At 38.2% G+C, this 25,586-nt stretch overlaps 2 protein-coding genes across 2 annotated transcripts; both read left to right on the forward strand.

The window, feature by feature from the left end:
• Nucleotides 1-565: 565 nt before the first annotated feature.
• On the forward strand, nt 566-19,819 carry LOC121398778 (chemokine-like receptor 1). Its single transcript, XM_041578080.1, has 4 exons — nt 566-577; nt 1,939-2,774; nt 16,372-16,525; nt 19,739-19,819. The coding sequence occupies exons 1-4, from the start codon at nt 566-568 to the stop codon at nt 19,817-19,819; spliced, it is 1,083 nt and encodes a 360-aa protein (XP_041434014.1).
• LOC121398952 (C3a anaphylatoxin chemotactic receptor-like) lies at nt 19,745-22,525 on the forward strand. Its single transcript, XM_041578598.1, has 2 exons — nt 19,745-19,956; nt 21,197-22,525. The coding sequence occupies exons 1-2, from the start codon at nt 19,945-19,947 to the stop codon at nt 22,313-22,315; spliced, it is 1,131 nt and encodes a 376-aa protein (XP_041434532.1). The 5' UTR covers nt 19,745-19,944; the 3' UTR covers nt 22,316-22,525.
• Nucleotides 22,526-25,586: the final 3,061 nt, after the last annotated feature.

Consider the following 25,586-nt stretch of genomic DNA (forward strand, 5'->3'; position numbering starts at 1 on the left):
GAGGGGGGTGGGAGGGACGATTCCTGTCCCTGATGCTACATCTCTCTCCATTCTGTCCTGGATGCCTCAAAGTCTGTTTTCGGGTAAGTACCTCACCTGTGCCCTTCTATTTATAGCCTACCTTTACCTATGACTCATGCTGCAGAAAAATCCCACCAATAGCCATAGTTGAAATATCCCCTATTCCTTACACTAACACTAACTAGCCTGTAACCATCTTCCATCCCATGTATTGCTTCAGGCCAATTCCCTGTCCCTTCGCTGTCATTACTTGAGATGTGAAGTATGTGATTCACTGACATGACCTTGAGAATTCTTCAGAATTCTTCATATACTTAAGTGCAATTGTTTTATAGAATGTTAAAGTTCAACATCTCAACTTTAATACATGACGTCAATGTATGCAAAGAAATAAGTTCATTTTCTGTTTTTCAGGTACAAAAAGTCCCATTATCTATTGGCAAGGAAGCAACACTGGTCAATAGCCAGTAGAAAAGGTCTGAGAAGTACGAGATAGCATGCACAGCAGCTTGGCTGATTATAGGACACATTGACCTCCCAAATAATGGACAACCAGGTAAACCCACATATTAACCCAATTTACATTCTGTGGAACATTGCTAATGATTTTAGTTACATATAGTTATATACAGTAGTTGATTTGGGTTTAAAAATGATGGTCACATGTCCATCAAGTTCAACCCCTCCAAATGACCCCATTGAACATGTGTCACAAAAAAAAAAAAATACCATTTAGGGCCTGGCCTTATTTATCAAAATAATTTAAATAAAGACTAGAATCGACTAGAGTCCATGATTGGACCTTATTTATTATTAAAAATGCACAATTTATTTGTTTCTCGTAAAAACTCAGTTAAAATTGAGTGAAAATCCATATTGTACTTTTTTTTTCAGATTTTTCCCTGAAGTCAGAGGTCAGAAGTCAGAATTTTATAGGATTTTTGTCCGAAAAGTATGAAATAGTCTGATTTTTTGGTTAATCCCACACAGACCACATAAACTTCCAAATAGGATAGGGACCTCTCCCACTGACTTATGTAAAGCTTCAGCAGGTCTGAGTTGGGGTATTTTCGGATTCAGACTTTTTCCATCCTCGGGGTATAATAAATCTTAAAATTAAAAACTAGTTTTTTTCCCCCACTAAAATTCGGATTTTAGAGTTAAAAAAACTAGAATTTATAAAGTTTTTTGGATTCGGTCTTATAAATAGGGATGCACCAAATCCACTATTTTGGATTCGGCTGAACCCCCGAATCCTTTGCGAAAGATTCGGCCGAATACCGAACCGAATCCGAATCCTAATTTGTATATGCAAAGGGAAGGGGAAAACTGTTTCTTCTTCCTTGTTTTGTGACAAAAAGTCATGTGATTTCCCTCCCAGCCCCTAATTTGCATATGCAAATTAGGATTCGGATTCGGTTCGGCCAGGCAGAAGGATTTGGCCGAATCTGAATCCTTCTGAAAAGGGCCGAATCCTGGCCGAATCCCGAACCAAATCCTGGATTCGGTGCATCCCTACTTATAAATAACCCCCCTTAGTATTTAAAGGAACAGTTCAGTGTAAAAATAAAAACTGTGTAAATAGATAGGCTGTGCAAAATAAAAAATGTTTCTAATATAGTTAGTTAGCCAAAAATGTAATATATAAAGGCTGGAGTGTCTGGAATAGTCATAACACTACTTCCTGCTTTTCAGCTCTCTAACTCTAAGTTAGTCAGCGACTTGAAGGGGGGCCACATGGGACATAATTGTTCAGTGATTTTGCAATTGATCCTTAACATGCTGGTTAGATCCAAAAGCAACAGTTATAACTCATGTGGTCCTCATGTGTATGTACATAAGGTGTAGTCTAAACCATCCGGAAAACCAAGCTGCGACTTTAGCTTCATCTGTAACTGTAATTTCTTGCAATTTCAGGCAGAAGGATCACTGTATGATGATGAATATGACTATGAAGATGAGGCAATGACTACAATTTCTGGCCTAGATGTTTTTGGTGAAAGCCTTAATTTACACGCAAACTTCAATGAAATTTCATATCCGATCCGTTACATCAGCTTTGTGTTATCTGTACTCACCTGTGCTCTGGGCTTAGTCGGCAATGCTCTGGTTATCTGGGTTACCGGATTCCACATGAAGAAACACACTTGCAAGATTTGGTTTCTGAACTTGGCTGTGGCAGATATTGTCTTTGTCTTCTGCTTGCCTCTTTATGCTGTTGCCTTACTTACAGACAAGTGGCCATTTGGACGATTCCTATGTAAAGTCTATAACTATGTATCGACATGTAATATGTATGTGAGTATTTTTATCATAACTACCCTAACCCTTGACAGAGTTCTGGCAACGGCTAAACCAATATGGCACCATAAGTTTAGATCTCGCTGTATTTGTTACTCAACCTGCGCAGTGATTTGGATAATAACGGCTCTGTCCAGTCTTCCGGTATTCTTTTTCAGTGATGAAGTTATTTACGGTAAAAACGTGCAGTGCAGATTGGTCAATGTAGAACAGAGCTTAACTACACTCAGCATTAGGAAAAGAGCAGCAAATTACAGTGCTGGAAATGATACACTTTCTACAGGCTCAATTCTGGATACATTACCAGTTCTCCAAACATCCTTTTTAACAAATGGTATTCTAATTCCTGCACTAGTGGTCGGTTACTTTATCCCATTGTTTGTCATACTTATTTCTAATATAATTATTGCTAAGCAAGTGAAAAAATCTAAATCAGTGAAGCCCCACAGACTGTACGTAATTATAATAACGGTGATTCTGTTTTTTTTTCTAACATGGACACCAGTGGTTATAGCACAGATAATATTGCTGGTCTATCTATCTATCTATCTATCTATCTATCTATCTATCTATCTATTTGTGTACTGAATACAGATATGCGACTTATTATCCAGAATGCGCGGGACCTAAAGTTTTCTGTATGAGGAATCTTTCCGAAATTTGGATCTCCGCACCGTAAGTCTGTTAAAAATCATTGAAACTTTAAATAAACCCAATACGATTGTTTTGCCTCCAATAAGGTTTAATTATGCTGTAGTATAAGCACTGTTTTCTTATTACAGAGAAAAGGGAATTATTTTTTAAAAAAATTCAAATTACTTTGTTAAAAAGGAGTCTATGGAAGATGGTCTTCCCATAATGTGGCGCTTTCTGGATAACAGGTTTCCGGATAATGGATCATGTACCTGTATGTTATTCTACATCTAAGCATTTTATATATAAGTACGGAAAGGCCGTTTTCCATAGACTCCATTTTATCCAAATAATCCAAATTTTTTAAAAAAAAAATCCTTTTTCTTTTTTTTTTTTGTACATGATCCCAACTAAGATATAATTAATCCTTATTGGAAGCACACTTAGCCTATTGGGTTTACTAAGGAGAAGGAAAGGCAAAAATTAAGTAATTTCTATCAGAAAGGTCTATATAAATACATCAGTAAACCCTCAAGGTAATGCTTCTCTGAGTCCTCTGTCAAAAGAAACACCACATTTCTTTCCTTCTATTATGTATTCATGGGTTTCTGTATCAGACTTCCTGTTTTCATCTTAAACCTCCAGGGCTAGGGCTTGAGCATGCTCAGTTTGCTCCTCTCGGGCAGAAAGTGATGTCACACCAAGCTAATATGGCAGCTACTATCCTAAAGAAACAGAGAGCTTCTTGAGCTGTTTACTCTGGAATGGTAAGGATTCTGCAGAATAAATATAGTGTTATATTGCACTATTGTGGCTATTCTTTTGGCAATAAACTGCTTTGGTAGCTTTCCTTCTCCATTAATAAAACTCCAGGTCCAGAGCATTCTGGATAACAGGTCCTACACCTGCAGTACAATGTGCTTGAAAGTGGTCTTAATGTCAACATTCGGTCTTTATTCCGTTGTCTTGTGTGTGGCTGCCAGAAGGAAAACCATGATATGTGCTCAAATGTATCCTCCAAGCTAAGAGTTGATGGAGATGGTGGTTCATGTAACATTGAGCTGAGTTTACTCCATAACTTGGCACAACATACTGAAAGGGTGCTTTCAGTGAATCTTACTGCTTAATGTTTTTATTGAATGTGCCATTTCTGCATGCTCAATTTGTACTTAGTCTATAGTAAATGCTTTAATATGTTATCATGGTTATATTATATATATGTTGTACACAACTGGTCATTAAAATAATATGTTTGTGAAAGAGCTGTGGCTGATGACATTCAAGATAAAGGAGGGTTCTAATTTTTTTTTATTTAGCAAGTTATACAACATAATTATTTAGATAATTATAATAACATGAGATTATTACAATTTATGTTGAAGTCTCTGAAACTGCACTCCATAATGCTTCCACAAGCACTGGGATATCTGATGGAAGTTGTATGCACTTTTGGAGGAAAAGGTGAGAAGACCAAACTCTACATAAAAAAGTCCAGAAACAGTAGATTGTCAAGTACAGGTATGGGACCTGTTATCCAGAATGCTTGGAACCTGGAGTTTTCTGGATAAAGGATCTTTCCATAATTTGGATCTTCATACCTTAAGTCTACTAAAAAATCATGTAAACATTTAATAAACCCAATAGGCTGGTTTTGCTTCCAATAAGGATTAATTATATCTTAGTTTGGATCAAGTACAAGGTACTGTTTTATTATTAAAGAGAAAAAGGAAATCATTTTTAAAAATATGGATTATTTCTTCATAATGAAGTCTATGGGAGGTAGCCTTTTCGTAATTTGGAGCTTTCTGGATAATGGGTTTCTGGATAGCGGATCCCATACCTGTACATCCTAAGAGCCAAATAAAACATTAAGACAGATGGCAGAACACTGGTATTAAGGGCGTGCATCAAAAGTATATGTTTAATAGGGATAGTAACTTAAATGAACAGTTTCTTTGGGTAAATAGATAGTATGTGCAAAATAAAAAAAACATTTCTAATATAGTAAGTTAGCCAAAAATTGAATTATAAAGGCTAGATTGACTGGATGGAGTGACCTTTCTCAAGGTTACAAGACATTAAAAAAAACCCTCTACCTTGTGTCAGTGGCTTTTGTTTCCTTCCCTCGCATTACTATAAATGGTCACCAGGTGGCACAAAGTACACATAGCTTTTTACAGAAAGAACGTGACATCGGAAAAACTGCTTTTTACAGACAAGTAAATGTTACAAATGCATTGAGTTGAGTCTGGGAGACCTGCCAAATAACTCCTCCAACTACAAAACTATTCTTCATCGCAGTCAGGATGATTTGTAAATGCTTTTCATTACTTAGGCTTTGTTCCTCTGAGATCCTTATGAAATGCTATTTCTCATACTGATGTACCTAGGGCCGCTGTAGCTAATGTCATAAAACATTGTATTTACTGTTATTTATATGCATACAGTATATATATATATATATATATATATATATATATATATATATATATATATATATATATATATATATATATACGTAGCATTCAAAAAGATCAGCAACGCCGGGATTTTGTGCAAGACAAAAACGTTACATGTATGAGAGCATAAACAGTCAAAGTGACTTTTCGGGCTGCTCTGGGACCTTTCTAGTGGCAACCACACCCCACACTTCATCAAGTATAAATAGTGATAATCAACCACTTAAGGAAGTGACGTCACCATAATAAAGTTTTGTGCCAGAAAGTATCTTTTTTTATGCTTGAATTGGTTTCTCTCTTTTTTTTTTTAGAGGGGTCATATATCTAGTAAGAACCATTGTGTATAGTATCGTCTTAAGTAGATCTGCTAAAGGCTTGGGGAGGTTCCAGTGTAAAATTACCGTAACCTGCCTGATACAGCAAGCTGTTTAGGTTTTTGATCCAGACTTGCACATGAGGCTGTGTGAAGATTAGAGCAATATATTTGACTTCTGTGCATGTAGGGGAGGAACAGTGTGTAAATAGTGTCTGCCACCTCTGAACAAAGCCTACCTGGCTGTTGTACTTGTACATAGTTCTTACACTCTGTCTCTATACATCTGCTTCCTGGGTTGGACTGGATTTTTTACTGGTACCCTGATTCTCGTCGACCCTGCTGGACAGTTCCCTACTTGAAACACTGCCACTCTCCTTACCTTCTTCTCTGGCCATTGCTGCCTTAAAGAAGAATTCAACCCTTAACTTAAAAAAACCCTGCCCCGCTACCCTGCCCCGCTACCCCTCCTCCCCCCAGCCTAGCTGCTAACCCTAACACCCCTCGGTGCAGATTCAGGGATCGCAGTTCATGGCAGCCATCTTTTGGGTCTTCGGTAATCTGAGACTGAGACCGGTGAAGTGGTGCATGCGCAGTTGGAGCAATTTCCGGGTTTGCGACAACTGCACATGCGCCGAAATAGACAGAGATTGGCAAAGCGCCAGAAGAAGACACAAACACCCAGAAGATGACTGCCATGAACTGCGATCCCTGAATCTGCATGGAGGGGTAAGTGAAAAGTTAGGGGCATTTCCCCGGGGTAGCAGCTAGGCTGGGGGGACGGGGGTCTACGTAAGGGAGGGGGGTAGGTTTTTTTTTAGTTAAGGGTTGAATTCTCCTTTAAACCTTGCCATGATCACTCCCACGTGAAGCAATAAGTAAGAGGGGGGCCAGAGGGTGGTTCCTATTAGGGAGGTTGCAGCTGGGGCGGCAGAGGGTGCTTTGCAGTGGGGGGGCCCGGGGCGTGGTGTGGGGTCCCTAAGGTAACAGGGCCCCCATTCTAATGTTTCCTACCCATCGAGAGGTCAGCCTAATTAGTGAGGGGAGGAGCTACATTAAAGGTGTTGTTCACCTTCAAGCAACTAGTTGTTTTCAGATAGATCACCAGATATAATCACTTTTTCTAATTACTTTCTATTTTCTTATATTGAAGGGTAAAGTCATTTTTCACCTCCTAAAGCAACTCTGGGAGGGGGGTCGCCGACCCTGTTCTAAATTGATACATTTAATTGATAGATTTCTTATCTTTGTCCCTGCTGAGCAGGATCCCTGAGTTTCATTACAGGCAGCTGTTAGAATTGATACAATTAATTAATACTCCAGAGATGCTGCTGAGAAATGTATCAACTAAATGTAGCAAAATGAGTCTGCGCCTGAATTACTTAGCTGTCAAAACAGTAAAAAATAAATAATGGAAAGAAATTGAAAAAAGTCTTTATTTCTGGGAAACAATCTGAAAACAACTGAACAGAAAGGTGTTTGGAAGGTGAACAACCCCTTTAAGCAGCAGACTGGGAAACCAGTGTAAAATGTGTGCTCGTTCTCAGATACTTCTTCATTTAACTATTTTGATTATTACAGTTAATGATTGCTGAAAACACCATGGGGCCACTGTATGCTGAAATGAACTGTAAGTGTCAATCATACTGGAATTCAGACAAGGAGACCACTCAGGCCTGGAGCACAGATCTGTGGCACTGGATGGTTTACTCTGACTAAGAAATGGAAAAGCATCTGGGGAGAGAGGTGACTCATGTGATGATGGTGGACTTGCCTCAAGGGATTCATCTTGTTCAGGTTAATAAAACATTTTGGAACTATTGCACTGTGACACCTGTGACACTATTGCACTGTGAAGCCCGCTGGACTTTGCGGAGTACATCTTGCTGTGGAGCAAAGAGACAAACCTTTATAGTCAGCTGAGAACAGGGTAACTGTGAGAAAAAAGGGTCAACCTTATTAGAAGAATGAGAGGAGGTGGGTTTAGATTTAACTAGGGATGCACCAAATCCAGGATTCGGTTCAGGATTCAGCCAAGATTCGGCCTTTTTCAGCAGGATTCAGATTCGGCCAAATCCTTCTGCCAGGCCGAACCGGATCCAAATCCCAATTTGCATATGCAAATTAGGATCGGAGAGTGAAATCGTGTGACTTTTTGTCACAAAACAAGGAGGTAAAAACAGTTTTCCCCTTCCTACGCCTAATTTGCAAATGCAAATTAGGATTCGGTTCGGTATTCGGCCAAATCTTATGCAAAGGATTCGGGGGTTCGGTGCATCCCTAGATTTAACAGCTTGAAAGAGCAACATCAGCGATCTCTAACACAGTTTTCCCTAACCTTCTTCCCTGGAAAGCATATATGGGAATCAATAGATATACACATTTAAATAAGAAAGACTCATGAACTTTCATGTACTGTAGCTCAAACCTATTTATTTACACCGGGTATTTACACTGGATATCCATTTTTGGTGTCCCAATCAATAGATTCACAAACAGTGCGAGTGTCTCTAAACTGTCCTTCTTAAACATTCCTATTTTGTTACATTTTTAAATGTTTTTAGAAGACTCAAGGCATGAGACAAAAAGTCAACTAATCCCCATACCAAGCATTGCAGATAATTAATATCATACCTGTAATCGAAATCTATGAAAAAAAGCTGTTCATCCTAGTTGTGACATATTGATCCTGTATGGAGATTTCTACTGCCTAAAGCAAATGGGTAAAGCAAATACAGGCATGGGATCTGTTATCCAGAACGCTTGGGACCTGGATTTTTCCAGACAACAAATCTTTCTATAATTCGTATCTTCATACCTTCAGTCTACTGGAAAATAATTTAAACATTAAATAAACATAATAGAATTGTTTTTCTTCCAATAAGGATTAATAATATCTTAGTTTGGATCAAGTACAAATACTGTTTTATTATTGCAAAGAAAAGGAAAATCATTTCTAAAAGAAATTGGATTATTTGAATATAATGAAGTCTATGGGAGACCGCCTTTCCATAATTTGGGGCTCTCTGGATGATGACTTTAAAAAGGGGTTGGATGTTTTTTTAGCAAGTTTAGCAAGTTTTTAGCCATTGTTATGGAAGATAGCTCATAGTACAAATTGATCCAGGGACTAGTCCATTTTGGAATCAGGAAGGACTCCCACCCCCTCTGTGGCAAATTGGAGAGGCTTCAAATGGGGTTTTTTGCCTTCCTCTGGATCAACTAGCAGTAAGGCAGGTTAAAAAGTTAATTTGCAAATTTGCCGCAAATTCGCGCCTGCCGAATCAATTCGCCCATCACTATATACAAGCAAAAATATATCAGTAAGTGGTACTGTGTACAACATATCAGAATTATAATACCTGTGTCGTGACAAGTAGTGTTTCTCATTCGTGACAAAACAGTCCATTGTCCATAAAATCAATTCATTTGCGTGACTTTTTCTTTTTGCTGTGAAACAAAGTAGAAGGAACAAAATGAATTTACTAAATTATCACCACATGTATGCTTGAAAGTTTTAGCTTTGAGGTGATTTACAGGTATTTCATCAAAACCACCAATTTTGGGAAAGCATTGTGAGTAGAAAGACATGGTTCCCCATTTTAGATTCGCCTGTATGTGTACCTTCCAAAAATATGTTTGGGGGGGGTTGTCAATGTATTTTTTGTGTTCTTATCCCACAAAAAATGCAGTAAATGTGTAGATGTTTTTAAGTGACCTCCGGGAGAATTTGTATGCGTTAGTTCTCTGAATGCTAGATATTATGATAAACCTATACACAATGGGCATTCAGTGGACCCCTGGCATTTATATTTAGGATGTTTTTTCTTCCTACCTAATTCCATGTGGCAGATAAACTTGAAAGCTCATGTTCTCCTGAAAAAAAAATGATGCATAGTTTTCCAATGTAAACTAAAACTCCTCCCACCTAATATCCATATCCCAAACCAGCAGCCCACAGAGAAATGACATTCTAGAGCTAGAGAATCATAGGGTAAACCTAAACTGTCAGGACATATTCAACCAACTCAGCTGCTATTGACCAAATCAGGGTCGGACTGGCCTGCCGGGGCACCGGGAAGAATCCCGGTGGGCCCCAGCCTTGGTGGGCCCTTTGGACCTATACTTAATGACCTGCGAATGCATTATAAAAATTATTTATTTTGTGTTCAGCGTGCGGTGTGAGATGTAATGGAAGGAAATGGTATGCCCCTTTCATATTTGGAATGCAGCATGCAGGCGGCATGTGGGCCTCACCAAAATCAGAAGTGCACCGCTCCGTTTTTTGGCAGTGGGCCCACGCACCGCCTCCCTCGTCAGTAGAAGCCAGGTAGTGTCCATCGATCGTCCCGTCACTTCCGCCCTTAGAGCCTGCCTGCCTGAGACTGCCAGTACAGCTGTGGGATTGAAGCCGAGGCTCAGGCTGCTGCTGACTGAGGACGCCGCCGCTGTTGTCACGTGATGTGCGTGTGTGTCATCATTTGCTATTGGCTGCAGGCTGCACATTAAATATACGATTGAGGCAGCCAGCAAACCTGACATGCGCATTTAGGTGCGGATTTTTCGTGCACATTCTGGAACTGGAAGCAACGATCGTGGGTGTGATATCCTCCTCTCATCTTCTTCTTTACATCAGTTCAGCAGGCACCACACCAGGCAGCATCAGCTTGACAGTGGCACTCCCTGTCCTCCTAATTGGCACTGGCACGTCATACCTAACCAACCAAGGACTGGCTGACTTCACCGATTCTGAAGCCTCCAATTGAACCCCTTGTTGCTGCATCACAGAAGGTACTGACTTTTGGTTAAGTCTAACTAAACAAAAAAAAAAAATTAAAATATTTCTTAAAATGTTCTGTGTGTCACTGACTTTTACTAGGGTGGGGATGAACAGAAAAAAAGTTGCCTTTAAGTTAACTTCTACTATGTTATAAAATGGACAATTCTTAGCATCGTTTCAATTGGTCTTCATTTTGTATAATTTTCAAATCATTTGCCTGTTGTTAAGGTAATTTAGACCCTAGCAACTAGATCAGTGCTGAAATTCCAAACTGGAGAGCTGAATAAAATGCTAAGAAATTAAAAAAAACACAAACAATAAAAAAATGAAGACCAATTGCAAATTGTCTTAGAATATCACCCTCTGGGTCATGCTAACATTTGAATGGGATTCTGTCATGATTTTTATGGTGTAGTTTTTATTTTTAAATAACATTACTTACACTGCAAATACATTACTCTAATATGTATAATTTAATTCCTGAACCAACAAGTATTTTTTTGGAACTGTAATATTAGTGTGTAGGTGGCATCTCAGATCATTTTGCCTGGTCATGTGCTTTCAGAAAGAGCCAGCACTTTAGGATGGAACTGCTTTCTGGCAGGCTGTTTGTTTCTCCTACTCAATTTAACTGAAGGAGTCATAGCAGGATTCTAACAGGGTTGTGTGGGGGGGGGGCCCTTGAGTTAAGGTTTCCTGGTGGGCCCCAGGCACCCCAGTCCGACACTGGACCAAATTAGCTAATCCTCACCCTGTCAAAAGTCAATCAAATCATAAATTGTGTTTTGACCACATCTGCTGTTAATCACCCTGCAAATAAGTCTGTCAGACCAACATTTTAATGGTTATTAATATTTCATCTTTTCAAATGTGAGCAGGTTCTTAGCAATTTAAAAGTACTTGGTGAGTGAGGTAATCTATTGGGAATAATTTCCACAAGTATAAACCCCTTTGTAAGCTTTTATATAATAATATAGTTACGGAATGAAACTAAAACTCTTAGTCCCAGTGCTATAGCCTTTAAATCTGCATAATAAATGGACTGACTTTAAGGACCTTATATATCAATGTTTGAGTATTTAAATAAAAAAAAGTCAGACCAAACTAGAACCCACGATTTGACCTTATTATTAAAAAAGCACAAATTAAGCGGTTTGGAGAAAAACCCGAATAAATCATTTGCAAAGTTGTATTGTAGTTTTTTTTGGAGTTTTTTCCAGAATCGTATGATTTTTTTTATGATTTTAGCCAAAAAAAATCCAAAATAGTCAGATTATTGGCCTAATTCCAGCACAGTCCACATACATTTTCAAATAGATTAAGGAACTATGTACAAAACAGTACAAAAAATATAGTAATTAATCAAATCTTAAAGGACCAGTAGCATCAAAAAAAAATTAAAAAAATTTGTTAGTATACAATGTAAAAAAAACCATCAGGACAAATTAAACTTTAAAATCGCAAAAGCCTTTTTTGAGAAATAACTTACCGAAACTCCGGTTCCGTTCCTCTTCAGATAAGGCGACAGGGCGACAATCCATCATGTGGCGCTTGATTTTTCCTCCCTGTCTATCTCCTATAAGGAAGGCAGGGAGGAGAAATTGAGTGCCACATGATGGATTGCGAACGCCTTTTCTGAAGAGGAGGACAATCGGAGTAAGTTATTCCTTAATGGTCCTTTAATTGTTTCATTTAAACCTTTCTGGCTTGTGAGTATTCAGCTGATATATCCATTGCATCTCATATTGCAGCAGTATGGCATCCCAATCCTCCCCATCCAATACCTTGGAATGTGATGTGGTTATAGTTGCCAGCATGTACACTACATATAAAGTATGTTTTACAATGCTGGAAAACAGTTTACCATTTGTTATATCTGCCACATGTAAACTATTTTCTTAAATGGGTGTTTGGTCTTACCTACATATTGCAGGGTGCACTCATAGGTACAAAAAAAGATTCACTACACGAGTTGAATTGCAATTAGCAAAATCTTTAATATCCAAAGCTACTAGAGTATGTATTGCAGTTTTGGGCTCCAGTCATTAAGGCTAGTGACACATTCTAAGATTCGGGGAGATTTAGTCGCCCGGTGACAAATTGCCTCTTCTTCGGGCTACTAAACCCCCCCCCGAAAAGTCTTTCCACCAGCTAGAATCTAAATCGCCGGAGGGATGGTACTTGGAGTGCATTGTTTTCCGAAGTAGCCTGAAGTTGCCTCACGACAACTTCGGCAACTTCGGAAAACAAATCGCTCCGTGTGCCCGAAGAAGAGGCGATTTGCTGCCGGACGACTAAACCGCCCCGAATCTTAGTCATTAGCCTAAGAAGGATAGAGAAGGTTGAGAGACATGCAACTCTCAACTGGGGTTGTTGTCTCTGGAAAAAAGAAACTTACATTGGGATCTAAGTACATTAGAGGGCATTATAGACAGATAGCGGGGGGATATTTTTCTCTTAGAAAAGATCACCGCAGACCCCCTTCAGACTGGAGGAAAATAACTTTCATTTGAAGCAATATAGGGGGTTCTTCACAGTGAGGACAGAGAGGTTGTGGAATTGTTGCCTTCAAAAGTGGCTTAGATGATCTCTTGGACACGAATAATATTAAAGACTACTGTGGTAGGAAAATCTACAATTAATATAGATATTGGTATATAGAGTTTATATCTGTGCAGATAATTGTTGGTATATGTATGTGTATATATGTGCATTGGGTTTTATTGGAGGGATTAAACTTGATGGACTTTAGTCTTTTATAACCCAACTTGTAACAATATACGTACAACTCCCACACTTAAAAAGTACCCTGACCTCTAGCAGCACTATTATTTAATAAACTATTCCATTGTTTTTCTTGTTAAAAATGTCTCACCGCCACACTTTGACCATTGAATGTTACCATCATTCTATTAACTGCTCTGTTTTCTTTACTTACTATACTTTACTTCTTTACTTTCTATTGTTGCTGTACAAGAGGGAATCTCTGGTTTGTGACAGAGAATACTGGTACATCTCTATTTGCACCTCCCCATTTTTCTCATACACCCAGGTGCAGATTGGCATAGCTTTGTGCACATTTGGCCCCTATTGCCACATCCTGCACCTGGAAGTAATGCATGTCATTGGAAAATATATTGTTATGTGTATGTTAAGTACTAATTCCAGCAAGTATAAAAAAAGTTGTTGATATTTAGGGGAGTATTATTGGTTCTGCAGTAACACCTCTATCACACTTTCCAAACCAAGTTTGTCTGGAATGTGCATATTAAAAGCCTCCATGTCCAGACCAACCAAAATCTATAAACACCCCTAACTAACTCCTTTATTATGAATCTCTTTAATATTGGTTATAAGATCAGTTAGTATACACATTGGGACCCTTTCCTGGAGACCCAGAAGGTACCTGACTGATTTATGAAGGTTCATAAGTGCAGAGAAAGTGGGGGTCCATGGATTGTTTACCTTCTAAAGAACATTTTTGTATCAGTTAAGCCTCTGTCAACTATGGTACATAAATATTTTTCTATCTATCTACTGTATCTATCTATCTATCTATCTATCTATCTATCTATCTATCTATCATCTATCTATCTATATCTCTCTAATGGATGAAGCAAGTGGGGGTTCTACTCTCGATTTTTAGGATCTCTTAACAAAGCCAGTATTTACTGTGTTATGTGAAGGCTTAATAACAGTAATTTTTTCATTTTCCTGTAGTGTTTTTATGGCCTCAACTTCCCCCTCCAAAAGACTACTTTTACTTTTAATTACTTACTCCATTAATCCTTTCAGCTACTACCATGTTTACAAACATCTGAATACAATAATTTTAACCCAAGTTAGGATAATTTTTGGGCTTTTTATTAAATCTGGGTCCCCATGTGCCGCATGAAACTTCCTTAATTAGATCTGCTTCCTTTACAGCTTCCTGGAATTCTTCAACACATGGATCATCCTAACGTTGTCTAAGATTTTAGGTCTTATAGGCTGGTGCTGTGAGACTTTTACACAAAGTTGTTGTTTTGTAGCAAATAAATGGATATATTTTCCTATTTCAAAATTTCACCAGGATGTTCATCTGTACATTGGTGAGGACCTAAGAAGAAAGGTTAATTATCTGATTTATTATCACCCTCACTTGCTAAGTGTTTGTGATCATTTGTGTTTTGTGTGCTGTCTGTTTTAAAATATCATCCCCCTTGTTTCACCCTTTTTAGGGAGTGATTCATTTGCAGTGTCACCAAATAGTGGAGGTACCTTCCTATTCTGTTCATGAATTACTTTTGACGTCTCATCATCTTTGTGTGTAACATTGACTAGTTTCGCCAGCGCTTCGCAAATTCACTAAAATCCGAAGTTGCGCACAGGGGTAGCGTAAGGTTGCGAAGTTGCGCTAGCGTTGATTCGATATGTAAAGCGAAGTTACGCTAGCGAAGGCTAATTTGCATAGGGCGCCAAATTCAAATTTTAATGGAGGAATACGTATCAGCACTACAAATGCCTAGAAAACCTTCAATTCATCAAATAAAAATTTTATTTTGCCCTACACATGTGCCCACTGTCTAGGTAAGTTGCCATGAGTCAGGAAATGTAGGGGGGAAGGAGGGGATTTTTTTCAGCCTATAACCCATAATGTAGAAAACACGCCAGCGTTTTTTGGGACTTAGAAAAAATTTTGACTTTTTTTGAAACAATCCCTATCTACTCTATTGCGCTTCGCCAGGTCTGAGGTGGCGAAGGAAGTCTAGCGTAAAAGGTAGCGTTCAGTACACTGCGCAAGTTAGTGAATTTGCGTAGTTACGTCGCTAGCGATAATTCGCCTGGCGTAAGGGTGCGAAGTAACACTAGCGAAACTACTCCAGCGTTCGTTAGTGAATTTGCGCAGTAACGAAAATGCCAAACGCTAGCGAATTAACGCTAGCGTTCGGCACTTCGGCGCTTAGTGAATTTGCCCCCTTGTCTCATCTGAGAGACCTGTGTTTAGTACCTGAAAATGGAAACAAATGTATCACCCAGATAAAAGCAACATTCCAATCCCTTAGCATCTACAAGACAGGAAAGCTTGTCTAATATTGACAAAGCTGTTTGTCTGCTGTTTGGATACAAATCCACCGAATTGAGATGTTTAAGTTGGGTTTTCAAGTGTGCTAGTTTAAAGCTATCCATAGAGGCGACGATTCTTCTTGCCGAACGACCGATTTTAGGGAAGCCTGACCAATCCTTCGAAATTATCGTGCGGTTAGTGGGATTCGAACAATCGTACATCTTACGATTTTTCGGCGACATCTGTCAGGAAATTGCAGGGCCAAGCAGGCAGCTAACCTTTGTTTTCCTGGCAAATTGGTCTTTTTAGTTGATGGTAAATTCGTACGATCGTACGATCGTTCCGCTATGGCCAGCTTTAGTTAAAGGTCTGTTTACATCATCTTTGATCTAATCACAGCTTGTGGGGGTCCTTTGTAGGCTCCAAGGTTATCCAGATTACCTCAAAAAGATAAGTAAGCCAAGGTATCCACGATGCCTTTACTATCACCAGAAGTGTTCGTTTATATTGCACCAACAAGCTACAAAACACACTATAATAATGTGTTGACAAACACAGAAATTACAAGAAATTAACAAAGGGCTACAGAGATATTACAATCTAGAGGGATTGGGAACAACTGACTCATAAAGATGAGCATCATCAAGACTAAAAGTGCTAATTGCCGAGAAACATAATGCTATCGGCGAGGAGGTTTTCTTTCTAAACCTTTTCAAAATGAAGGTAAACACTTTAAAATGGTAAAATCTCTTGCATTTCCTTTAACCAAAAACAATAATGGGGTTTTATTCCATTATCATTTTCCCTCTGCTAATAGCTCCTGTGGGCTTTGCCATTTCCATTTGATGGGTAAACAACTGCATAAAAAAGGAATGAAATTCATAATTGCACGCTTTGAAGTGAATCTGTTGGCATTTGACTCTAAGACTGAGATAAGACAAGATCCTGAGCAGCTTGTGCGGCAGAAGCAGGTACAGTATTGCACTTATTTGCTAAGCAAATGTTTCAGCAAGGAGCATGATATTCAGTTAGTTAAAGTTATTTTGATCACGGTTTGTTCTGGAGACATTTAGGTGCAGATTTACTAAGGTTCAAATGATAAATTTTGGTCAAAACTCACAGTTTCGAATTTAAAACCACCAACTCGAATTTGAATTAGAGTGTTTATCCCACCTCGACCCTGGAAACAGTTGTAATGCGATATTTAGCCACCTAAAACCTGCCGAATTCATGTAGAAGTTAATGGCAGAGGTCCATCGAACCATTTGAAGATGTTAATAGCCATCCTGACAGTCGAGTTTTTTTTTTCGGAGAAAAACTCGATTTGAATTCCTATTCGATTGAATGTTAGAAGCTCGAGTTTTTTTCTTACATTCGAATTTATTAGAGTTAAAAAAAATTCACATGACTTCAAAATTCCACCTTTGATAAATAACCCCCTTAAGGTCATATTTCTTCTGACATTATATGGAAGGATAAGTTATAGAGTATTTGTATAAGGCCCAGGGCAGGGGGCTACTTATCATACTTCACAATTACATTTATCTTTCACTATTAAAATCGCATCAAGCTAAATAACTTATGTTAATCCATCTCATAATACTATGATGTAATTCTTATTTAACCCCTCCTTTGTCTAAGAATCTGGATGCTTCTCCAAAAGAGAATTATTTCACCATACAGAGCTAAAAACTAAAAAAAAAACTGGTTTTATATTGCCTAGGTTGATAAGGCAGTGGACCTTAAACCCCCCCCTCCTTCCCCCCCCCTTTTTTTTTTTTCTCTTTTTCTTTTCTTTCTTCTGTCCTGTGCTTTGTAGTTTTCCTTTTTTCTCTTGAATTCTATGTAAAAAAGGGAAAAGTGTACTGTCTACTCTTAGTATTATTTAGCCTTGACACATGTTCAGTTTTCATGTCATATACTATGCTTGTTGTTACCATTGGACTTAACCGCTTTGATGTTTGCTACAGAAACGTTTTCAACACTATCTGTATTTGTGAAGTAACTGTAACAATGCTACTGACTTTGTTGTTATGCACGATTTCCTCAATAAAAATTATTGATACAAATAAAAAAAAAAAAAAACCTGGTGGGCATTATGACAAATATAGTTATAGTTTAATGAGAAAAAAATGGCACAACCTGGTTTCATTTAATAAAACACAAAGATGCAAAATAATATTTTCCACTTTTTTGGGGGGAATGTAATATGTTTTGTTAGCGAACACCTTTGCGAACATTAGAGACCATGTTTTTTTTTTTGACTGATTAAAGACCTCAACGACTTCCTCTCAAAGTTTGCAATCAAAGTGCTTTTGAGAACGTTCGCAGTGTATGTAATAAAATTTCTCAATCACAAACCATTTTTTGTGCAACTCCAGAGCAGGTGTTCAAGGTTCGCAATGCGCAATTAAGATTCGCAAAGTTCCACTCTTTGCGAATTTTATTTCATTTCCCCCTTAGTGTCTTATGTTATCTATGTTCTTCCACATGGTTATTGAATAAAGTCCTTGAGGCATCTTAGCCTTACTGGTTAGAAGAAACTTTATTTCAGAAGAACTGGCCAAATCAGGCTTAACATTAGATGCCACCTTTTGACTGACTCTGGTATGAGGCCAAAACAATGGTCTTCTAGCCCTATAGATATCTAGATATCTTCAGCCAGCCCTAATATCTGAATTAACCTTGACCTCCCCTTCCCCCCGACAAATGCCCCCTCCCTGAAACTCCTCTCTGCTACCTCCTCTTCTATTGATCTGTAATTCCAGTTGGAGTAAGTAGAGTGACCACATCAGATGTTTTAGTACGGCTCCTTTACTTCATCCAGCCACAATTACAGCAGCAGAAGAGAAGGCAGCAGCAGAGATTACAAGAATTGCCAGAAGCATAAACTTTACCAACAGTCATTCTGCATTCCTCAGGTACAGAAAGTCCCATAAACCTTTGTTACAAACAATAGTTTTGAGTTGATGTTTTTCATATCCTGGTGAGGACAGGGAAATGGTTTGCCTAAATAAAAAGTTGTGCCTGTTTCCTGATGTAAATTAGGTCTACTCAAAAAGAGGAATTATATACAGTATGTTTATTTTAAAAAAATGTAATGCCTTAAAGGGGAACTATTCATTGACAGTTAAATCCAATATATCTTATAGGGGGACTCATTTTGCCTACAGGATATATTACAGCTCAGTCTATTAAAATCACCAGACATCATGTCTCTCTACATGCAGAATTTGTGCAAAAGGCAGTTATTTTTTTAGATTTTTTTTGTACTGGAATCAGTTATTTGAGTGAGCTCTAATACATCTGCTAGGAAAGGAAGCCCCCTATAATATATATTGGATCTAACTGTAAAGGAATATCTAACACCCAACTGCTGCATGAAGACAGAATGAAGGGAAACAGATGCAGAGGGAGGGATAGTGAAGATAAACGTGATTATTTCAGAAACAGTACAGAATTTTTAATTGGTTGTATTTAGAAAGTTTCTTATTTCAGTATGATGAAGCTTAAATTAAATTTTCCTTTTCGCAATAGTTCCCCTTTAATGCTTTGGGCAACTGGGCGTATTCTCTCTCTTTAGCCAAATTGATTGTACTAACATTAAAAGCATATATACTGTACATAATGTATAAGGGGGGTTCCAAACAAAAAGAGAAGCTGTAAGTGCCTCAGGTTCTTTAAAGTACTCCTATAGAACCCTGTAACTTCTGGCCAGTGCCACTCATTTACACTGGCAGCACTTTTATTGGGTGATGTCCCAAGCAGGAAGCAAAACTAATATTCCAAATTAAGGGACAATACTCATTTATTTGCTTTTCCAAGGAAAAGGATTTCCATTTTACTTTGTAACTCGTGCCAAGTTGCATTTTGCCAGCAAGTTGTTTACAATTAGATATTGTCATTTGTGGAAGTTAGAACATGAATTCAATTAATTTTACTAAATAAAACATTTTTTATGTAGTTCACAATTTACCACGGGAAGGACACCCTCTGGCTGTTCAATACTTCAAAATAAAGTGTTTTTTTTCCACAATAAAAATGTATGGGAAAAGTTGCCTAGGGCTTTTTCATTAAAAAAAAACCACCAGAGCAACGGAACACATTCCACACAACATAATTATAGTTCTGGCTGTTGTTTTAATACGTTTATACAATTAATATACTATTTATCATGCCTCTAGGTGTTTGTTCTCAGTTCCTTTTTGCCTTGGATGAAAACAGTTCTCAGATCAGATCAGTTTGTTCTTCGTTATTACACGTAAACTCTATTAAGTGCCTATAATAGAAAAGCTTGCCAGAAGAGGCAAAGGAGCAACACTCCTGGTCACTACTGGGCACCTACAGCCTCGGACTAAAGCAGTAATAGGACTCATTCACCAACTGAATAATGAGCACACTGGTAAGTACTTGTATTAACACATACCAGAATGTATTATACAAAAATAAAGTGCATGAATATTTAGAAGCCTATAGCAGGCTCAGTTTTTATCAAATAATTTGATTTCTATATCAATTATTTATTTTTTCTCTGTAATATTAAAACAGGATCTTGCACTCTTTATTTATAGATAAACTTTTATTACATACATCAATGAGCTTTCATGGTGTCAGTTATTCCAATATATTATATTATCTAACAAGGTTTATGCCTCCAAATCACAGAAGAATTAATACCACCTCATGGCATCCCAAAAGATGTAGGTATGGATTCTGGGGGGGGAGGGTGGTTATGGATATCGTTTTTTTCCCCCTTGATTGGATCACTATTTTTTAAATCCACAAAAATACATTTAAACCCTACATGTGGATTTTTGCAACATAGTTTTGATGAAGTGCAAGCAAGCGTATTACAGGGAGAAAGCCCATGAGTATACACTGAATTCCCTATTGATATCTACTGTATTTGTATAATATGATTAGCATAACCCTTGAAAGCACATTTATTAAAGGTCAAATTTCGAATTCATGTGAGTTTTTTAAAACTCTATTAAATTCAAATATACTCGAAATTCGACTGGGGGGGTTATTTATAAAAAAAAAAAAATAGAATATCTAAAAGTTTTAACTGGGAAAACACAATTGTTTCATGAAAATTTTTTTTCGACATTTATTATACTCCGATGCTGCTAAAAGTCCAAATATGAAAACACTTCATCTAAACCTGCCAAGGTCATGTAGAAGTGAGTGGCAGATGTCCCCTTTACTATTGGAAGATATCATGATCTGTACTGGGTTTTGTACAATAAATCCGAAAAATTTGTGATTTGATAGTCCAAAGAATTTGGTTTTCGAGCATAAAATCCGAAAAATTTCTATGTTTTGAATTTTTTTCCCATTTTTATCAAGTCTTTTTCCACACACAATTTTTCAATTATTTTATTGATAAATAAAGTAAAATTGTGGATGAGAGTTTGGGCAAATTTGTTTCCAGCTCAAGAAGGCAACCCCCACATTTGACAATCAAAATTAGATACATTAAGATGGCCAGCTCTTGGTATTCCAGCTTTTGCTAAATACTACTCACAGAATCCTGCCTAACAACAATTGGAAATCCTTCACGTATATACTGAAAACAATCTTTGTTTTTTTTTCTCCCCAGTATTTTGGTCTTCATTTGTAACTGTCAGTTTTATTTTCAGATGGATGGGCTGACATTTAATCCTCCATTAAAACTGAAAGGCGAGATGCCGAAGGACCTTTGCGATGACAGGTCTAATTTACCTGCAAACTTTACTGAAATATCAGATCCAATCCGTTACACCAGCTTTGTGTTATCTGTACTCACCTGTGCTCTGGGCTTAGTCGGCAATGCTCTGGTTATCTGGGTTACCGGATTCCACATGAAGAAACACACTTGCAAGATTTGGTTTCTGAACTTGGCTGTGGCAGATATTGCCTTTGTCTTCTGCTTGCCTCTTTATGCTGTTGCCTTATTTACAGACAAGTGGATATTCGGACGATACCTATGTAAAGTCTATCACTATGTATCGACATGTAATATGTATGCGAGTATTTTTATCATAACTACCCTAACCATCGACAGAGTTTTGGCAACGGCTAAACCAATATGGCACCATAAGTTTAGCTCTCGTTGTATTTGTTACTCAACCTGCGCAGTGATTTGGATAATAACGGCTCTGTCCAGTCTTCCGGTATTCTTTTTCAGTGATGAAGTTACTTATGGTGAAAAGGTGCAGTGCAAATTGGTCAATGCTGAACAGAGTTTAACTAAACGAAGCACTAGGAATATACAGGTGACTACAGCAACACCACTTTTTGGAGCAGCTCTCGATGCTTTACCTGCTCCATGCGAGAGTAATGTTGCAGAAATATCCCTTTTAACAAAATTTATTGTAATTCCTTTCCTAGTGGTTGGTTACTTTATCCCATTGTTTGTCATACTATTTTCCAATGTAATTATAGCTCAACAAGTGAGAAAATCAAAGTCAGTGAAGACTTCCAGACTGTACAGAACTATAATAACGGTGATTCTGTTTTTTTTTCTGACATGGACACCAATAGTTATAGCACAGATAATATTGTTGGTATCTCTGCACAATAGCAACTTTATACTCATGTTTCAGATATACAGGATTATGCCTCTGATGACCAGCATAGCTTACACTAACTCCTGTATAAACCCTTTCATATATGCACTGGTTGGTACCCAGCTTAGAGGAGAAATTACGGATTTCATAAGTAGTAAAAGACTGCTTTCAAGAAGCTCAACCTCTGCAAAATCTTATGCAGAACCATAATGAATGATTATAATATGTACTGGCCACAGAAAATATAATATATTGTAATGAACAATAAATAATCAACTGTTCGACTTTCCACTGAAAAGGTACAAAACTTATACTAACATTAGGTACAATAAATTGTGGTTCACCGACAAACATAGGGGCAAATTCACTAAGCGCCGAAGCGCCGAACGCTAGCGTTAATTCGCTAGCGTTTGGCATTTTCGTTACTGCGCAAATTCACTAACGAACGCTGGCGTAGTTTCGCTAGTGTTACTTCGCACCCTTACGCCTGGCGAATTTTCGCTAGCGACGTAACTACGCAAATTCACTAACTTGCGCAGTGTACTGAACGCTACCTTTTACTTCCTTCGCCACCTCAGACCTGGCGAAGCGCAATAGAGTAGATAGGGATTGTTTCAAAAAAAGTCAAAATTTTTTCTAAGTCCCAAAAAACGCTGGCGTGTTTTCTACATGATGGGTGATAGGCTGAAAAAGATCGAAAAAAATTTTGGGGCTCCCCTCCTTCCCCTCTACATTTCCTGACTCATGGCAACTTACCTAGACAGTGGGCACATGTGTAGGGCAAAATAAAATTTTTATTTGCTGATTTGAAGGTTTTCTAGGCATTTGTAGTGCTGATATGTATTCCTCCATTGAAATTTGAATTTGGCGCCGTATGCAAATTAGCCTTCGCTAGCGTAACTTCGCTTTACATAGCGAATCAACGCTAGCGCAACTTCGCAACCTTAAGCTACCCCTGAGCGCAACTTCGGATTTTAGTGAATTTGCGGAGCGCTGGCGAAACTACGACTGGCGAAGTGCGGCGAAGTTGCGCCTGGCGAAACTACGAATGTTAGTGAATTTGCCCCATAGAGTTTATGAGCTTTTGGTGAAATGGGTATACACAATTCCACCTGCTTAATATATCCATTGGGTATGCTTAGCCACCAATGTATAAAACCTGTTATTAAGCCCTTGGAGAGGAACCATCACCACCATGAACACTCAGAAAATAAAGCTGTAATGAATTGTAAAATTTCCATTTTTTCTCTTGCCAGTATGCAGAATGACCACCTTTTCAGTAACCAGCTTAACCCATCCCTACCCATTCTGCCCTATGCCAGTCATAGACCATAACAATGTAAATAGAGCTCTGTGGTTACTCTAGAGCAGGGATCTTTTGAACCTGTGAGCAACATTCAGATGTAAAAAGAGTTGGGGAGCAACACTAGCATGAAAAATGTTCTTGGGGTGCCAAATAAGTGCTGTGATTGGCCATTTGGTAGCCCCGATGTGGATTGTCAATTGGCAGTACACCTGGTTTTGCCTCCAAGCCTGGAATTCAAAAATAAGCTCCTGCTTTGAGGCCACTGGGAGCAACATCCAAGGGGTTGGAGAGCAACATGTTGCTCACGAGCTACTGGTTGGGGATCACTGCTCTAGAGATTGCACAAAGCAATGTACAGAGTGTAACACATCTTTCATTTACACGAGAACTGATGTCACGTAGATAGGGTAGACATGCAATCAATGTAAGAAGTTTTGGGGCTCTAATGCTATTGCTTTGGTTGCTTGTGAACAATGTCAACAACTATGGTACCATCCCTCCCAACTGTCCCATTTTCTGCTCGACAGTCTTGATTTTGACAGCTCAGCCGCAGTCCCGGGTTTCTTACTGAAAAGTCCAGAGTTTTCTCTTTGATCTCCTTACAGAAAAAGATACAACATTTCTGAAACTTTGTTAAAACCAGAGGCTTTTGGCAGAGAGTCCAGAACACTGAGCAGCTGCACTTCGGAACAATTGGAGAGCAAAGAAATTGTAACTATTTAAGCTAAGCAGGTCTCTTGGGGAACACTTGTTCTAACACATAAAAAAATTGCTCTAAATGAAATGTGTTCAAACAAAACCTGCCAAATTTTGTAAAATGGACACAATTTATAGGGGGTGTGGTCATGAAATGGGTGTGGTCAGAAAGATGTTGCCACACTACGAGCGGTTGATGTTTTTGTCCCTCTTTGCATTTTTCAAATGTTGGGAGGTATGTGGTACTCCTCACACAGAAATACAAAATAAGCAATTTTTTTTTGTTTTGCACAGAATACATTTAAACAGAGTATACAATCTTTTTAATAATCTAGGCTGGTGGCTGTTGGTGGTAGTTGTGCTTTGCCATTAACTCTGCTATTTGCTGTTCACACTATACCATTGGCATTAACATCAAGGCTAATGAAGAGCTGTACAGAGAAGTATAACAAATAAATCCTGGCTCTTTGTCATATTGCACTGTATACATTACTTGTTTAATAATACGGTATTTTTTTACACTGGATACTTGTTCAATGTGCCCAGTGTATACATACATGGGAATGTAATAATATGTATTAAAGCATGTTTTCAGCATTATGTATGGCCTTTAAATATCTCATTATTCCAGTGTCTCATATATTGCTGCAGGGAATCTAAAATATGCATTTAAGTTTCATTTGGGAAACAAGCGACATGCACAGTTATACTGATAAATGTCTGAAAAACGTATTAACAAGTCATATGTATATGAGGTTTGATAAAGGCTTAATGTAAAGTTCACCAACACAGGCCAACATTAGCTGCAAGTTTGGATTTTTCAGACAGAGCTGGCAGATTTTTGGTACTGGTATGGGATCTGTTATCCGGAAATCCGTTATCCAGAAAGCTCCGAATTACGGAAAGGTCGCCTCCCATAGATTCTTTTTTATCCAAATAATCCTTTCTCTCTATAATAATAGAACAGTACCTTGAACTTGATCCAAACTAAGATTAATCCTCACTGGAAGCAGAACCTATTGGGTTTATTTAATGTTCACATGATTTTCTAGTACACTTAAGGCATGACAATCAAAATTATGGAAAATTATCCGGATAATACCAGGTCCCGAGCATTCTGGATAACAGGTCTCATAACTGTACTTCTAAGAGGCCAAAACTACAATTGTAGGAGCTAGGCAGACCCATTAGGAGAGGATTCTATCTACAGCCTGATGCAGTCCTCACCCAACAGGATTTTCAGACTTTCCCGATAGATACTGTGGCAAACCCCCAGGCACGTGCTGGTCATCAAGGCCAATACCAAGTTGGCAGTTAATGTTGGCTCATGTATGGCCAACCGTACGTAAATCATTAGCCTGCTATTAATATTTTTAGGAGGGTTGGCACATCCCCTGCCTGACACCTTACTTATAAGATCACTATCAAGTTAAGTCAAGAAGGTTTATTGTCATCTCTGCTGCATATACAACATACACA

This window comes from Xenopus laevis, chromosome 9_10S (genome assembly GCF_017654675.1).
Source record: "Xenopus laevis strain J_2021 chromosome 9_10S, Xenopus_laevis_v10.1, whole genome shotgun sequence".
In the NCBI taxonomy this organism is placed as follows: Eukaryota; Metazoa; Chordata; class Amphibia; order Anura; family Pipidae; genus Xenopus; species Xenopus laevis.

What these genes read in the sequence shown, in the direction of transcription:
- LOC121398778 (XM_041578080.1), top strand. An exon ending in TCAGTGAAGCCCCACAGACT is followed by an intron (nt 2,775 to 16,371) that starts GTACGTAATTAT and finishes CTCTGCTAATAG; the next exon opens with CTCCTGTGGGCTTTGCCATT. An exon ending in AGCTTGTGCGGCAGAAGCAG is followed by an intron (nt 16,526 to 19,738) that starts GTACAGTATTGC and finishes TCATGCCTCTAG; the next exon opens with GTGTTTGTTCTCAGTTCCTT.